This window comes from Muntiacus reevesi, chromosome 18, assembly GCF_963930625.1.
Source record: "Muntiacus reevesi chromosome 18, mMunRee1.1, whole genome shotgun sequence".
In the NCBI taxonomy this organism is placed as follows: domain Eukaryota; kingdom Metazoa; phylum Chordata; class Mammalia; order Artiodactyla; family Cervidae; genus Muntiacus; species Muntiacus reevesi.
The window spans coordinates 14,707,036-14,724,770 of NC_089266.1; the positions used below are offsets into that span (position 1 = coordinate 14,707,036).

The window sequence follows — 17,735 nt, forward strand, 5'->3', positions numbered from 1 at the left end:
TAAAACCCCAGAAAAGTTTCCAGAAGCAACATGTTGTTGGATAAACACTGTTGTCCTGCATGATGCCAGACACTTTTTCCCATACATACAACTCCCAAATTTAATCTCTGTTTTCATTTAAATGATTTCTTCATCTTGACAATGCTCTACTCTACCCAACTTTTGTCAGATCATCTGATCACACTGCTCAATCGGGAGATCCTGTGCTTCAGTGTCTGTGAGTCTGATTTTACTACCTTACTGTCCATGACATGTTACATACCCGCACGGTTCTCCCCCACCCTGTCCATCTAGGCAAACATCATCTCCTAGTATAATAAGTATAAGCAAAAAGGTCTGATCCTCAATTCACAACAAACATTTTTCCTTTTTCCTTCAAGGCCCTGGTAGAAAACTTTGCTAGGTCGCAAAGTCAAATTCTGGGGTTTATTTTTCTGTTTCTGTGATATAACAGTCCTTCAATATTAGTTGATAACTCAAAATTTAAAAATACATATTACAAAGTAAGCTATTGCTTCCTCATAAGAATCCATATATCACCATCATATTATATTTTAAGTTAATGAAATTAACCTTTGAGGCCTGAGGACTATAGATAATGTATGTCAATCTCAAAACTACAGAATCGATCTCTCCATCCAATGTATCTTTACAGTTTTGACAAGGTATCTATAACACCGCTTATTTGTTTATTGTTTCTGGTTCACCTTACCTAACTATAACTTCTTAAATACAGGATAAATACATGTACAGGGACATGTACTGTATCTGACACAGAAGAGATGTTCAATAAAAGGGGCAAAGGAAAAATGGATAGCTTAGATAGTCAGAACCAAGAAAACTGCTTCTTATCCTCTATGTATTTCACTAAATCATGCTCAGTTGGACTGATACTTACTTTTTATAAATGCCTAAAATTCAGTTTTAAAGACAACCATAATTTTGTAAAACATCAGAAGTCTAGTTGTGACATAGCCATGTTGAGTCATTAATCTCCGATCCCAATTTCAATTAAAAAACAGTTGCCAACTATTTAGATCTACACAGGCAGTCAGATTCTAGCCAAACTGAACTGAGATTAGTCTAACTGGGAGCTTCCAACAGCCTTGAAACAATTCTGACTTCAAACCAAGTTATCAAACCAGAACCACACCATCCTAAATCCTACACTCAGTTCCCATTCCTGTAATGTTTCCAAGTTGTTATATATTTTTCAGTTAATACTTCCCACCAAATTTTAGATTGCATTTATAGAGCATGTCCCAAGTAAGCACTAGCAAATTAATCTTAGGTGTAATTAGCAGCATTTGCCACTATGATTACTAAAACCAGGAGGGAATTTTGGTGTGACCAAGAAAAAACGACCAGTCAATTTCCAGTTTTTTTATAACCACAAAATATCAAAGCCAAAAAAAAAAAGGCCAAAAACAAACAAAAAGAGTATTTCCTATTATTTATAAGGATAAGTGTAATTTCCACTAGAAAGTTACTGGGGTTAACTGCCAATATAAAATCTGACCTGTTTTCATTACCAACCTAAGCTGTCAAACAAGCTTGAGTCTGGGGCTTAGAACAGCTCAGGAAAATATGACTGTTAACCAAGGAACCTGAAGGCCAAGGACTCAAATTAGTTTTAGTCCTTTCCTCACTAGGCTGGAGTTTAACAAGTATAATAAAAATATTAATAAGTCTATGTTTCTCCCTTATTACCCCTTGAACTTATTTAGGACTACATACATCAACTAACGCATGCTAACCTGGGAATCTGACTTTTCATCGTTTATATCACCAAAATGGAAACGAGTACTTAGGAGAGAAACTCCATGTGTATGTGTTTGTACAGACACCCTTGCTGAGCCCTATACAAAGCAAACTGAAGGTCAGGTTCTAAGAGAATCCAGTAGTAGTTCTAAGCGCATGTCAAGGTCATCTACTTAAAAGAAAGTGAGAATGGTATGAGGGAAGAGTGCAGAAGAAAGCCAGGCAGGGGTTCTTACATCAGCTTGTCTGCCGATTAATATACTGCAGCCACCAGGCAAGTTAACTTTCCCCTCTCTGTCTCACTTTCTTCAGGTAAAAACTGACATAGGAACAAATGAGAAGATATTGAGTTTTGGGTCCTTTTTCCTTTGGGTCTCTGGACCCTATCTACATAGTTCCTTTCCTTCCCACCATTGTCTCTCCATATACTCACACATTTAAACTTTTTGAAATGATCTTGAAATGCGAAAACAGGCTGACCTCTATTTTATCATTAGGCACGAGATGTAGTCAACACATCTGGACACTAATTTAGCAGTCGAGAAAGTGGAAAATAGGAGGTCTGCACACCCTAAAGTATTCACACTCCCCTTTGGGACTTAAGCCTGTCCCCACACTATAAAAAGGAAAGACTGATTAGAAAAACTATCACAAATGTAGGTTCACAAATCAATTCAAAGATTTAGTGTGATCATCAAATTCCAGAGCACAAGATGAATGTGTGAAACCTGGGGAGGACAAGAATTATGTTCCCCATTTACAGTAAATGCTCAACGAGTACTTGCTGAATTACGTATTTATTCAATAAATACCAGGCCTCACTGAGTTCCTTTTCTGCTTACTGTCACAGACTTTGCCCAGAAAAGCAAGCACTTCTGAAATAAAGCATGGGAAGGAAACAGCCCAATAAATGAAGGAACCCACTCTTTACTGTAGAGGGGCAGCGTGGAACAGAACAAGGCGATTCATTCAAAGCCAGAGTGTAAAGATGGGCCACAAAAGATTAACTGCCCAATGTGACACAGCAAACACTTAACCTCGTACAAAAACGACTTGACCTTGCCATAGGGCAAAGCAAACATTAATGTTCCCTCTTCACAGATGGAATCAGTGGCTGTGCAAATGATCCCTTTACTGAAGTTTACCCCTTGATTAATTAGGGCAATGCCAAATACTTCGCAAAACCTGCCACTGCAGACAACCGTATCAAAATAACTGATCCAATAAGAGAAGCTCAGTACATCGAACATGTTATTGCTACTTAATGTAGTCCAATAGTTGTCTGCTAGATTACCACAAAGGACATGAAATATATAATTCAGTTCAAATGCTGCGTGTGGAAGACACTAAAAGCGTGCCTTAGACTACATCTTCACAACAGAAATTGCAACTATCGATTAAAAAGGAAATGATTTCACAGAGATTCTTTTGTGTAGTGAATGTTTCTCTCTTTCAAAAGTTACATAATTTCAGGGAGACTGCTAGATTAAACTAATGGATGTAAAAACACTGCAAGGAGATTTTTCAAAAAGTAGGATGGGTATTATCACTGGCAGTCGATTCCTAAACTCCAGCAATCTGCGTGCAGCTTGCATTTCTCAACCGCGCGGTTGATAACAGTGATTGCCGTTTTAATCACCTCCCGGCCCGTCTCCCCTCTCGCCCTCCCCACTGCGCTGGGGCGCGCACAGGGCTCGAGAGCAAGCCCCGGGAGCTCTCACAGGCCGGCCTGTGTGAGCAAAGGGAAGGAAATGACACAGGCAGGAAAAAAAAGCAAACCAAGGGAAAGACCCAGCAGCTAGGCCCGCGCCAGCCTCCAGCCCGGGCCCCACACTGCGCCCGCGCTCCCCCGCCCTCGGGCTCGGGGTCCCACTCGCTCGGCCCGGAGCGGGTTGCTCCGCCAAGCACGGGCCCTCGACCCGCCGCCGCTTCCTCGGGATGTGCTGGCCGCGCGGCCCGGAAAGAGGCGGCCGTGTGGGCTCAGCGGGACGGGGCCGCCCTTGAAGGCCGGGGGAGCCAGAACCCCCGCCCGGGCCGCGGAGCCGCTAAGCCGCGAGCGGGGCGGGCGGGCGCCGGCGGTCCGCAGCCCCGGCCGGGCGGGCTGTCCATGCCTGTCAGGCGGCGGCCCAGGGTCCTCCTCCCCTCAGCCCGGGGCGGGGCGACGCGAAGCAGCGCGGGCACAGGCCGGGGCGGTGGCGACACTCACCCATGGTGGCGATGGCGGCGGCGGCGGCTCCGGCCCGAGTGTCACCTCCGCAGCCGGAGCTGCATGCCGGGGGCCCGGGCGGCGGGGACGGCAGCGGGCCTGGCTCCGCGCGGCGGGCGCGGGCTCTGCTCCGGGCCCCCGCCGCCTCCCCAGGCTCCGGCTCCGGCTCCGCCCGCAGCCGGGCGCTGTGGCATGGGCAGGGTGGCCCGCTACATCCCCGGAGCTCCTCGGCTCGGCCCAGCCCGGCCTCGGCGGCGCCGCTCGGCCCGCCCGACCGCCAGTCCCTCAGTCCCGAAGTCGTTCCGTCCGGCCGCCGTTCTCCACCTCAGGAACGCTCCGAAAAACAAACCGCTGGTCGCGCAGCTCGCCCCCCTGTCTGTCACTCATCCCAGCATCCGCCAATCCTAGCCAGCCGCTGGCCCTTGGTGCCACCCCTCACTCACTTCACCAGCCAATAACAAGGAGGAAGTCACTGCCCCCGCCGCCCCTCCTCCCCCAGCTCTCTCCAACACCCTAACTCTCAGCCGCCAGCTAATCAACGGCACCCCTCGATGAACCAATCCCGCCTACTCTCGCAGGATGCGAATAGGCGAAGCCAAAGCAGTTTCGGAGGGTTGTCTACCCTCTGCCAATCATCGGAACAGCTCCCGGTTCACTCCGCTGCTAGCCAATCCCGTAGCACCCTCCTCTGAGCACCCTCCTCTGCGCATCCCTCGCAGACTTGCCCGCCCTCTCTTCCCGGGAGGTGAGGGTATTTCCAATCACAGCTCGCGCTTGAGGCTCCGCCCACATTCCCACCTCCCGTCAGTCACCCTAGTCTCGGCTGGCGCGCGGGCTGGCGCGGTTCCCCGCCGGCTACTTTGGGGCTGGAGTTTAGGAAGACGTTTGGAGGGGCCCCATTGCCTCCCGCCCTTCCAGCTCCCCGCGGTTCCTGAGGCTGACGTCCTGCCCCTCCGTGTCCCCACACCAGCGCGTAATAAGCGGGGAGGGTTCTGGCTCTGAGCGCTTCCCGGCGTGTGGCCACCTCTGCCGCCGGAACCCCAAGCAAGTCCTCCGGTCCAGAGGCTGCGCTTGCCGGGAGGCAGGAGCGGTTTACCACTGCCTACCTTTTCCTGGGTCTCAACAGCCACACACCCCAAGGGGCTGGGGTAATGCCGGGAAGTGGGTCCTAGGAATCTGCTGGCCAGGGCCGAAACCATTAAGTGAGGTTCTTTCGGGAAGAAAACTCTTTCTGGTCATAAAAGCAACACAAGCTCTGTGTATTAAAATTGAAAAAACTAAAAATTTCACCCCAGAGGTATTTTGTCTCTTTCCTACATAAGTATACAGCGTTTGATAAAAACGGCTTCATATTGTTTTGTAGTGTGGTTAAATTTTATCCTGTTTTCCCGTGCCACTTAATATTGTCCCAAAACAGTTGTGCTTGACTGCATGACATTTCAAAATAGAGATGACCATAATTAATTTTCCCAGCCTCCACTGTTCAGCATGCTATACACCTCCATCTTCAGATTCCAAGGCCGCCACAATCTGGGCTTCCTTCCTCAGGCCCCTGTTCAGTGTAAGATAAATCAGACACCAAAAACATCTTCCTCTGATGTCACTTTCAACTGTCAACTAAGAACCTTTAGTGGTGGCTTTGCCTCGGGTATCTAATCTGTTAAGAATTACTTTAGACCTTTTTCTTTAAATCCACCTCTTAGATTTAGGAATATTTACCTGTATTCAGCAGCATCTTGGAATGTCTAAAATACAACTCCAGTTTAACATGTTTTACACTGAATTCTTGATTCTTTCCCCCTTCCCCACAAAACCTTGCTCCTCTGTTTTCCCAGTCATAAAAATACACATCTAGGAGGCATCTTCCTTCATTTCACTCTTTCTCTAACATTCCTCTATCCAATCATCCAGCAAGTCTTTTCAGCTTTCCTTTAAAAATGTATCTGAATCCAACTACTTCTCACCACTTCCACCCTGGTGCAAGCCACCACCCTACATACTGGGTGACTGCCCTGGCCTCCTAACTGTTTCCCTGTTTCCTCTGCGATCACCTAACAAATGATGCTCCACACAGCAGCCAAAGTGATCCTTGTAAAATGTAATTAACATGTCACTCCCTGCTCTCAACCCTCTGAAGGTTTCCCATCAACACACAGAACAGATTCAAACTCTGTCATGGCCATCCGGGCCCAACAGGAGTTGGCCCCCGCCATCCTCTCCCACCTCACCTCTCTAGCTCCCTCAATCACTCCAGCCACACTGGCCTTCTTTCCACACTTTGAACTTACCAGGCTCAGAATCTTTGCCCTTGCCCTTCGTTTCACCTAGAATGCTCTTCCCACAGCTAATTCCTCCATTTCATTCAGGTCTGCTCAAATGTCAACTCTCAAAAGTGCTTAACCACACCATCCAAAATAGGCCCTCTCCCCTCCAACATTTTATATTTCCATATGCTGCCTTATTTTTCTTCGTAGAGCCTGAAATTATACACTGTTTCCTCCGACTACAATGAACATAAGCCATGTAGAAGCAGGGACTATGTCCTGTTCACTGCCCTGTCACCAACACTTAGAACAGTGCCTCACACATAGTAGCACATGCAATACAGCAACATAAGTCTTTAGCTGGAAAGAGCCTCCTGATGCTTCCTCTACATTCCCAGCAACTGCTTTTTCTGAGGACTCCATTTCCATTGTCTGTCACTGAACCAGCCATCTCAAACATCCCCACGCTGCGGCCATCCTACTGGGCTTTCTTCTGAGCTTCAGAGGCATCACCCACTGAGTATTCTGCAGGTACTTCAAATTCCACAGGTCCAAACTGATCTCATTGTTTTCCTCCGTGGTTCTCATTTGCTCTCTCCATCATAGGTTCCCCAACTTGGATGCTTTTGGGTTATCAAACTTGAAGAGATCTTCCTCTCCATTTCCCTTCCCCCACAGCTGATCCTGACCATGTCTCCAATCTGTCCACTCCTCTCCCTGTCCCAGCTCCACCATCCTGGTTCAAACCTCCCAAGTCTACCACTTGGAGTATTTAGTGTAACAGCTTCTCAAGATCACTCCCATCACAGGGTGACCTTTTAAAATGGATCCCTGATCCTGCCATGATCTCCTGAAAGATTTTACAGTCCCCATCACCCTTAGGAAAAGTCGAATACATCAATGTAGTTAAGAAGGACCTGAAACCATTCCTTCTCCGACCATAAGTTTTTCCATTTCCCACCTCCAACAACCCCATCATTCAAATTCTCTGTTCTGGCCACACAGAACCACTGGTAGTTCCTCAAATATGACCCTCTCTTGCCTCTAACCTTTGCATATTCACTACCTTGAACATCCCTCTCCTCCATTCTTGCCCCCACCCTCATTCTTTCAGGGAAGAAGTAAGCCTAAACACTGCTCCCTTCAGGAAGCCTTTCTAGGCAGAAAGCCCTAAATCTGGGCACCAGAGCACCTAGTACTTTATTCATCAAAGCACTTGTCTTACTCTACTGTAGCTGCCTTTAAGAAAGTAAGCAGAAAGACAGAAGTTGGGCCTCTCCTTTGGGGTTGGCCCCTTCCCATGTCTCAGGAGTTGTACTATCTTCTAAAAAAAAAAAAAACAACAAAAAATTAGAAGCTGTGTCATTCAAATAAGATGGCCTACCATCTTTCATGGCACATTCAAAAAACAAATATCTGTTGAATGAATAAGTGAACCTCTGATGGGGATGTTGCTAACTGTTGTTATTTCCGTTAGTTCTGTATTTTATCTTCCCTTTCTATGTTGTTTCTCTCCTCCCCCTACATCTTCCCCATGTGAAGCCTCCCAACTGGGCCAGGCCTTCTCAGGTCTATCACCCTAGTTGTACACTGACTAGGTGCTTCTGTTTAAGCACCTGAGTCATCCCTGACCTCAAGATTCATGACCTAACCCTAGAGCTCAGGGCCTCAGGGTACTGGTCCCACTAAGCAGTCACTCACAACCAGCTGCACACATTCCTTTTCATTTTTCAAGAGCACAGGACACATGACAGGGAACAACAAATACCAATGAATAAATTCTCTGAAGAAAGCTGAGGGCTGAAAAATTGATGCTTTTGAACTGTGGTGTTGGAGAAGACTCTTGAGAGTCCCTTGCACTGCAAGGAGATCCAACCAGTCCATACTAAAGGAGATCAGTCCCGGGTGTTCACTGGAAGGACTGATGCTGAAGCTGAAACTCCAATACTTTGGCCACCTCATGTAAAGAGTTGACTCATTGGAAAAGACCCTGATGCTGGCAGAGATTGAGGACAGGAGGAGAAGGGGATGACAGAAGATGAGATGGCTGGATGGCATCACCAACTCAATGGGCATGAGTTTGAGTAAACTCCGGTGATGGAGTTGGTGATGGATAGGCAGGCCTGGAGTGCTGTGATTCATGGGGTTGCAGAGTCAGACACGACTGAGCGACTGAACTGAACTGAACTGAAATTCTCTGAAGGGATAGCTCAATGAACTTGGTGTAAAACAGGGAAACAAACCAAAAAACCTATCACCTGATTTGATGAAAATTCTTATAATTCAAAGGTAACATAGAATATATTCAGATCACCAGTTCAATCAGTTAGGTTCTCTGCTTTGTTAAGGAAGGAGGTAAATAGATTTTTACATCTTTACATTTTTACATATTGACATTTATGTCTAAAGAAAAACTGCTTTGCGGTCTGTAATTCCACTTCTATAAATTTATTGCGAAGAATACTTTGCTAGAGAACAAAGGTAAAAAGTATTCATTGTAGCATCTTCTGTAAGATAAACAATCCAAATATCCATTGATAGAGACTAATTAAATAAAATAAATTATGACACATTAATTAAAAATAAAATTAATTAATAATAATAAAATACTATGTAGCCACTAAAAAGAAAGAAGTAGACTTCTCCATCCCAATACCAAAAGGCATCTAGGATATATTGTAAAAGGGGAAGGAGAGGGTGGGGGACAGGTTACAAAGCAGATATATATATAGGGTGGTCACGTTTCAACTTTTAAAAATGTTCATTCAGGATACATGTATATGGATGGCTGAGTTGCTTTGTTGTACACCTGAAACTATCACAATATTGTTAATTGACTCTAGTCCAATATAAAATAAAAAATGCTTAAAAAAAATGTTCATTCATACTTAGTGGGAAAAAAGGCCAACATATATTGAATACTTACTACTGCCAGGCACTGTTTTAAGTGTTTAGCATATATTAACTTATTTAACAGTTCTCAAGACAACTCTGTGACATCTATGTTATATGTTTTCAAGAGAAAAAAAAAAGTAACCACATGACTGAATTTCCATGGTTAGCTGGAGGCAGAGCCTTCACTGTTCCAGTCTGATTCAGCTGGGGCCCCTGGCAGAGGTGCAGCAGCTACATCCTACGTGAGTGTTTCCCAGTGAGAGTCAAGGCTGTGGACAAAGCCTGTCACTGACACTTCCATCCCACTGAAAGGACACTTGAAAGTGAGCCCAAGCCAGCTCAAGGTGCTAAATGATTTTGTTGTTAAGACACTAACCAAAGATAAGGCAAGCCAGGACCAGACCCCATTCTTTTGACTTCAAGGTGCACTTAAATCCCAGGTCCTCACATGTTGTCTCCTTAGTAGGAGGATAATGTGACTAATTTTCTTCTTTTTAAAAAATGCTTCCCTAATAAATGTAATACATGAAAATAAAACTCAGTTATAATATCACCACCCAGAGATAACCAGTTTTGCTATTCTGGTATACTTCCTTCTAGTCTTTTCTTAAAATTTCATATATACAGCATCGTATATATTTTAAAATCTGGACCACACTATACACACAGTTTTTAATCTTTGTTTTTCATTTAACATTATATTGTAAATGTTTTCTCTGACATAAAATATTCTTTAAAAAATAGTTTCTAGTGGCAAAACAGCTCATACCATCTTTACTTAAATTTTCAGTTAAATAGCTATTTAACTATTTAACCTAGGTAGCTAAGGATCTCTTTATCAGATCTAGAGTCAGAACTTTCTGAGTAAGCTTTCACTTCTGCCTTTTCCATATTAACTCCAGGAAGACTGTAGGGCACCACCAGGGGTCAGTGCAGAGCTGTCTAGTATGTCTTGATGCAAACAAACCGGTTTACAGGAGAATTTGCAGTAACAAATCCTATCTATTAGATCAGAGGACTATCCACATGGGTAACCAAGTTCCCTTGTTGAGCAGGTTTCCTTAGTACAAGATTACTCATATCAGAAATGATCACATTTCTTCAAATTAATCTATATTCAACATTCACAAAACAGCTATTTTACAAACCAAGGTCTATGAATGCAAGACGGAGTTTTTTAGTATATGTGCTGCCAAAGCGAGCACATGCAAGACAGAGTTTTCACCTGCTTGGTATGAGATCATCTGTGCGTAAAATACTTGGCCTGACTATTTTATAGGTTTGTTTTGAAAGTCGAATAAATAAAATATGAAAGTATCTTATAAATTAGGAAGTTGCATTTAAACTTTACGTTGCCCTGTTTTAATGATGTGCTATTCAGATATTTAGATGAGTTATCTCCTATAAAAACTAAAAATCCCAGGTAGTACCACCATTATGAAATGAGGTATAAGAGCACATACTTTGGCACCATAATGGGTTATTTAATTAATTTTCTTCCAGCAGTCTTCACTCTCCAGCTGAAGTCATCATGAAATTAGTAATCTATTTTTGCTAGAAAGTGAAGCTATCACTTAACAGCCAATTTGGTTTTAGTTCTTTTCTATCCTAATTTACCTAAGGCTCCTTCAGGAAATTACACTGAGCTCAGAAGTGCCTTAACCAACTTATAAGGAGGTGAATAACAGAGATCAAAAAGCCACTCCAGACCCCACATATTTGATGGGCTCCAGCACAGGTGGTTGGCACTCCTGGTGTCTCTAAACCTAGAAGTGATTCTTAGGAGCAAAAGGCACCATGGCTCCTATTTCCCATCTGGCCAGGCTCCTGACTCAGCTCTTCACCCTTCTTTCTGTTCTCATTTCCTTTCCAGTTCCCAGTGCCTCATCATCCAACTGGCATCAGGGATTAAGAGGGGCCAGAGTTGGACATTCTGGGCATGAGGCAGCTTTCAAAACTAGCTTGGTGTTTCTTTTCCTGAGTGCAGCCCACTGATAGGTTCACTCAGCAGTGAAAGCACTCAGAACACAGAGGGACCTGGACAAAGCAGGGCCTGGGAGTCCCTTACATTGGCACCCTTTGGGCTAGAGCCTTAAGCTCTCTGGCAGAAGGATACAGAGGCCACAGGAAGAGAACAAGGATGCATGCACAGCAGTTCACATTGCCCTCGGACAGCTCCCGGAGAGAGAGATCCTGTGTCTTCTCCCTGAGGTCCAATGTCTTAGAGCAGATCCAGCACGGGGGATCAATTGAACAGGTTGTAAGTCCAATTCCTGGTACACAGTAGGTGTTTGATTGATATTAGGTATGTGAAAGAACGACAGATTTAGGCCATTAGACCAGCACTAGAACACATAGCACCTGGAGGGAGTCACGTTTCTATGGTCAATCAAAAAAATACAGTCTTGGGACTGGAGTAGTGGAACTAAGCCTACAGACTTAAAAGAAAGTCAAGAGGGTCCCACCAACTGGACACAAACCCAGGAAAACTCAAGTCACACAATAGCAGGCCAGCTATTCAGGTCAATAATTACTGTTATTACTGAAGAGCAGTTTCTAGTACATGGGCCTTCAGGGCACCTACTGTCCCAAGGGCCAGATTCCTGAGATCAGAACTTGACCAGCTGAATGGCCACACCCCCCGCATCGAGAAGGATGTGGGGGACTTACCCAGGAAGGCTCACACACCAGGAGAACTGACAAAGAGGCTTCATGGACGTGCAGGGATTCAGCTGACCACAAAGCTGCAGGTCTATGCTTGCTAACCTCTAGGCACCCCCCCCCCCCAACCTGAGTCCCAGGGGACACTGCAGAAGCTTGTGCTCCAGAATAGGCCACCTGGAGGCACATACAGTCTGGCTACTCAATGTTGTCATAGACATGGATCACGTCGTCGTGGTTGCCGAGCGCCTGGATGAGATGGGCAGCCTGCTCCAGGTCAGGGTCAGCCAGCTGCACCTTTGTGTTGGGGATGAACTCTAACGTACAGGACACAGAACACAGGCCCAGGGAGTCCAGTTTCTTCCTCACTTGATGCAGTGAAGAGGCATCACAAATAAACTAGGGACAAAGCAAAGTCAGGAGGTAAGGAGCCAGGAGATAACAGGACAAAGCTGGACAGAAGTTTGCAAACACCTGCATGGAATTCCTGAAATGTATCACTGGGTTTAAGTCTTCACTGGCAGAAACAGAGTGTTCAACGCCCTGAATCCTTCTCATTGTCCTCAGGAGAGGAAGTCCTATCCAGTATTCACTTAATAAACTGTCTGTGTAATATGTGAGCTCTTCATTTCACCTGTCCCCCGGGCACAGGACAGAAGAGACTGACAGAAGAATACTTAACGTGTCTATCAGGGCCCTCTCGGCAGTACACCAGACACCAAGGCCTCTTACTCACTTTAAAAATGTTCTTTTCCTCTTCGTCTTCAGTCTCCTTGACATCCTCGGCTCCTGCTTCTATTGCCAGCTCCAGGGCACGCTCTAGGTTCACAGGTTTCTTCTCTCTGTCCTCCTCTCCAACCACAATCACCCCCTTTTTGTCAAAGGAGTGGCGAGCTCCTTCGGCCATCATTCCCCTAACAGGCGAGGAAATGGGCCAGAACAGATGCCTTTAGACACTCAGCCTCCACACAGCACTGCCCAGCACTCATTCCCACCCCACCCCCGGAGTATAAATAGACATGGAGCAGCTCTCTTCCTGAAGAAGATGCAGCTACCTCTGGGCAAGGGAATAATCTGAACATAACACTAACCCTCTGTTTTATTTTGATTAATTAATTTGGCTGCCCAGGTCTTAGTTGCAGCATGCTGGACCTTTTAGTGGTGACATGTGGGATCTAGCTCTTCTAGGGATCGAACCCAGGCCCCCTACATGAGGAGCGTGTAGTCTTAGCCACTGGACCACCAAGGGAAGTCCCCAACCCTCTATTTTCTGCCCCGACTGGAGTTTGGAGGCTGTCAAGACTTTGCTCATCAATTCCTGTCCAACTGAGAGTACACTGCTGGCGGGATATTTCAAGACCTGGACATTCTGTGGACAGATGAGACAACAGGACACAGCACTCCTCTCCACCTGTCCTTCGGGTCCTGCCCACTACAGGACACATCAAAGGAGAACAAACGATCCCACGTGGGTTCTGCTAAAGATGACATGTGTGTAAAACCTGAAACCCCACCAGGAACCACAGTACTTACCTCGCCCAGAATCAGAACCTAGAGACTCTACCCCTTCCACTCTCCCCAGACACACACCTACCCATTCTTGTTCAGGATGTGTTTGATGTCCGAGTGGCACTTGGAGCTACTGTTAGATAATGCCTCAATGAGAAGAGAAGAGCCACCGGGGCCTCGGCCCTCATACAACAAATAAATGCCCTTGGTTTTCTGCAATAGATAACACAAACACATTTTCCTGTTTCCTAATTCCCTCCTCCATGCCAGCCCAGGCACCACAAACACCACAAAGTTGACTCCATGGAATGCGCTCTCTGTAGTGAAGCCTAGGCTCTTAGGGCTCTAATTCTGTCCTCCCTCTCTGAGAGGAGGCTCTTGGGATCAACGTTTGAGGTAACTGGAAGTCCTACCCCTTCCTTGGAAGGCAGTCTGTTTCTCTTGTCCCTGAACAATCAATCACTCATCTCCCAGTTTTGGTTCCTCCCCTTCCCAGCTGAATCCCACATCCACCCCTTCATCACTCCTACTAAAACTCATCCTCGTATACCTTATCCTGCATGTAACCCCTGTGAGTCTATCCCTGGGCTGCTGAGTATTGCTAAGAGAAATCACACACCTGGGCCTCATCAAACAGCATGGCCTCAAAATTCAAACAATCAAAAGCTCCAGCGAACAATCTCACGGGGACATCCCACGCTGCCTCTGTTCATTCCTTGCCCACACACCCTATCTTCACCTCTCTCTCTCTGTCCCTTTGCCCGGCCGTCTTCCCAGGAACACTCAACTGATGACTTCTCTCTCCCTCTTTCACAAAGGAAATAAAGGACCACCAGATGGGGGAAAGGTGTGTGCCTCATCTGCACACACCTGATATGAAGGCGGTGTGTAGGATGGTTCGAAAATAGGCTTTGGGGTCTGTCCGGTTCCCAGTTTGTCATTTTCTGTGTGACTTGGTCAAGTCGCCTAATCTTTCTGTGCCTCAGTTTCCAACTTAAGGTTGTTCCGAGGAGTCAGTGAAATTATGCATACAAAGTTTTATCAAAGAACTCGGCTTCTGGACTTCCCTGGTGGTCTAGTGATTAAGACTCTACTCTGTGCTTCTACTGCAGAGGGCATGGGTTCCATCCCTGGTTGGGGAACTAAGATCTCACAAGCCACACGATGCAGCCAGAAAAAAAATAAAAAGAACTTGGCCTGGAGTAAACACTCAATAACTATACTAAGATGACTACGACTTCCTCAAATCCTTCCCACCCATCCCAGAGAAGAGGTGTCTCCTCACCTGGACTTGAAGATAATTTCCACACCTGAGTTCTACACCCCAGCCCCTCCCACCATCACTATCATCTGCACCTTCTCTCTTTCTACTGGCTTTTCTCCTTTAAGGCATCAATATCAGAAAAATAAACCCTTCCTCAACCTAACATCATACTCTGCCCTTTCTTTTCCCCCCAGCTCCTCACAACTCAGCTCAATAGTCTTAGGCTACAGTTCTGTACACCATCTATACATCCTATTCCTGACTGTGCTCCCGTAACTAATGGCCAAGAATCACCAGAAGGCTCTAAGTTGAAGGTGTCAACAACACTGCTTCTCTGATAATTTAAAGTGTGGTGGCCTTCCAAACATGTACTCTGTAGGGGCTGTGATCAATAACAGGAAGGTCAAACCGAGGACACACCTCCATTTTCAGCGCTGCCTCAATTGTTGACTTGGGCATGTGCTTACTGCGACACACTTCTAGGATGCTGGCCAGGTTGCTGTTGAGCTCAGGGTTGGGGCCTCCTTCTGGGATAGAAAAGAGTAAGCATAGACATCTCAATAAGACATGAGAGAAAAAAGGGACATCCACGCCCTCCCCTCCCCTCCATCAGCCAAGAGAGACAAGTCACCGCTTAGACTTCGGTTCATTTAGGACACCTTATCCGATGTTTGAATGAAAGCTGGGTAAGTATTTTGGGAAAGACGTTTTCAGTTCATCTGAAATGAAAGGCCGGGGATAGGGGTTTGGGAGGCAAGTGAGGGCGTGGGCACAGTGAGGGTGGTAGCTGCCAGCGGTGGGTGACCGCCAGGTTCTCACCTTTAACCGCTAGGCGAATGCTCAAGCTGAGCTTGGAGAAGATGCGACTCCTTTCTGCGTCTTTGGGACCCTTGATGTGCCGGACTTTGGACCACTTGTTGTGCCCCGCGGGGACTTCGGCCGTGAGGTGCAGCGTCCGGCCCCCAGCGGCGCTACAGCACGGGGGCTCAGGCTGGAAAGCCAGGGCGGAGCGCGTAAGAGCCACCCGGACCCCGGGGCCTCGCGCCCACAAGCACTGGGCGGCAGCCCTGCTCAAGCTGATAACAGCCCGAGCCGCCATCGGCTCCGACCCTGGGCCAAGGTCAGCCCTCCCAGTCTGCCACCGAAACGAGCCCGTCCAGAGCCGGTAGCCTCCTTTGCCCGTCACCGGAGACCCTAAGGCTCAGGCCCGCCCAGGACATCCGGAACGCCAAGGACGCCTCACCGTCCCCTCAGCAGCCGGGAGTGGGTACAATCGATGGTGTAACACACTTCCTTTCCCTGGTCCGTTCCAAAAACGCGTCCCCACCGCCCGCAAAAGCCGTTCCGCCGCTTGGTACGTGCTTTTCTATAGCCGCTGAGCAGACCCCAGACCTACGTGAGGCAACCCTGTGCTCAATCTCTTCGGTTGCCTGGGGAGCGCCGGACTTTACGTCCCACAACGATCTACTAGAGATGTATCTGGGTTATGAAACTGATTCTGTTTCAGAATGGCTTCCCAACTCTGAGCAGGTCTAGAATGATAAATGTATTGTAGTTGCAAAGAGATAGCTAAGTCACTTCACTTTACAGGTAAGGAAATCGTCGGCAGAGATGTGATCTGCCCAGTCATTTAGTCTCTCTGAACTTCCTCTTCACTATCTGTAAATAAGGATGCTACTACTTGCTTTACCAACGTAGGAGGGTTGAAAACGCAAAGTAAGCCCTTAGAGCTTTAAAGCAAGTGAAAGTGTTAATCGCTCAGTCATATCCGACTCTTAGCAACCCTATGGACTACAGCCCGCCAGGGTCCTCTGTCCATGGGATTTCCCAGGCAAGAATACTGGAGTGGGTGGCCATTCTCTTCTCCAGGGGGGATCTTCCCGACCCAGGGATCAAACCTGGGTCTCCTGCATTGCAGAAGGATTCTTTACCATCTGAGCCACCAGGGAAGCCCTTAGAGTAATAAAGTCTTATGTAAATAGCAGAGATGACCATACTGACAAAGTCCCTAAAAGTAACTGACGCTTGCCATCCTAGAGAGGGAGGAAAATCAGAAGAATTTTCAACAGCCAAATTCCCCTCTGTGTTTTCCCTCTGCTCTCCCAGGAGGAAAAACCGAGGCCATTAGGAAGAGAAGGTATAGAAGAAACGAAGCCAGCGGCTGTGAACACCTTCCCAGTGGCCCCCAAGCTGGTGAGGTTAAATCCAAAGGACCTGGTGTGTTGAACAGCTTAAACTTGTGGCCTCTGGTTTGAGCTGGTGGGTTCAAACCCCAGTTGTTTTTATTACTAGTGTAACCTTGGGCAAGCTCCTTTATTTCAATTTCCTGACCTGTAAATAGCCTTATTGTTGTTTAGTCTCAGGTTGTGTCTGACTCTTGCCACAGCGAGGACTATATATAGCCTGCCACGGTCCTCTGTCCATGGGATTTCCCAGGCAAGAATGTTATAGAAGGCTGCCATTTCTTTCTTCAGGGGATCTTCCCTCCCCAGGAATGGAACCCAAGTTTCCTGCATTTGGCTGGCAGATTCTTTACCACTGAGTCATCAGGGAGGCCAGAATAGGCTTGCTAGGATTAAATGGAATAATGGATAAAATACACAGGTATAGACTTTATTACTATAGAAAATCTCCATAAACTCAGATCTACTCATTTTTCTGGTCTCGTGTCCCAACACTAGAGTCAAGTTGGAGGAAATTACTACTCACTGTACTCTAAACAGAAGTTATCACTTCTTTGCACCTTTCTGCTTGGAGTGACGTCACTATCTCGCTGGTAAGATCTTTATTATGCTTCAAGACCCAGTTCAGCTGTCACCACCTCAGGTAAAGCGATCTTGAGTTCTTTGAATTTTTACCTGTAACTAATAGTATATTTATGTGAAAGTGAAAGTCGCTCAGTCGTGTCCAACTCTTTGCGACCCCATGGACTATCCATGGAATTCTCCAGGCCAGAATACTGGAGTGGGCAGCCTTTCCCTTTTCCAGGGGATCTTCCCAACCCAGGGATCGAACCCAGGTCTCCCGCATTGCAGGCAGATTCTTTACCAGCTGAGCCACAAGGGAAGCCCAAGAATACTAGAATGGGTAGCCTATTCCTTCTCCAGTGGAACTTCCAGACCGAGGAATCGAACCAGGGTCTCCTGCATTGCAGGTGGATTCCTTACCAACTGAG

The 17,735-nt window shown here is 46.6% G+C and overlaps 2 protein-coding genes across 5 annotated transcripts in view; both read right to left on the bottom strand.

Moving 5' to 3' along the window:
* MAP3K3 (mitogen-activated protein kinase kinase kinase 3) overlaps positions 1-4,344 on the bottom strand; it is a 59,473-nt gene extending 55,129 nt beyond the window's left edge. For 2 of the 4 annotated variants that reach the window (XM_065909402.1, XM_065909399.1), the window contains exon 1: positions 3,968-4,343. In XM_065909402.1, coding sequence (XP_065765474.1) covers positions 3,968-3,971 — 4 coding nt within the window. In that variant the 5' untranslated portion in view covers positions 3,972-4,343. Of the gene's footprint in view, positions 1-3,967 lie in introns of all 4 variants that reach the window. The other 2 variants (XM_065909400.1, XM_065909401.1) reach the window with 2 other exon arrangements.
* Positions 4,345-8,493: 4,149 nt separating this feature from the next.
* Positions 8,494-15,833, bottom strand: TACO1 (translational activator of cytochrome c oxidase I). Its single transcript, XM_065910167.1, has 5 exons — positions 15,380-15,833; positions 14,981-15,087; positions 13,382-13,509; positions 12,524-12,701; positions 8,494-12,186 (listed from the first exon to the last, which is right to left on the bottom strand). Exons 1-5 carry the CDS (start codon positions 15,657-15,659, stop codon positions 11,986-11,988), a joined length of 894 nt encoding a protein of 297 aa, XP_065766239.1. The 5' UTR covers positions 15,660-15,833; the 3' UTR covers positions 8,494-11,985.
* Positions 15,834-17,735: the final 1,902 nt, after the last annotated feature.

Bases quoted from the DNA above. Each gene is read 5' to 3' on its own strand.
- TACO1 (XM_065910167.1), bottom strand. From the start codon at position 15,659: ATGGCGGCTCGGGCTGTTATCAGCTTGAGCAGGGCTGCCGCCCAGTGC. The intron at 15,088-15,379 runs GTGAGAACCTGG...TTTCTATCCCAG, and splicing joins CATTCGCCTAGCGGTTAAAG to AAGGAGGCCCCAACCCTGAG. The intron at 12,702-13,381 runs GTAGGTGTGTGT...CTCGCCTGTTAG, and splicing joins CACATCCTGAACAAGAATGG to GGGAATGATGGCCGAAGGAG.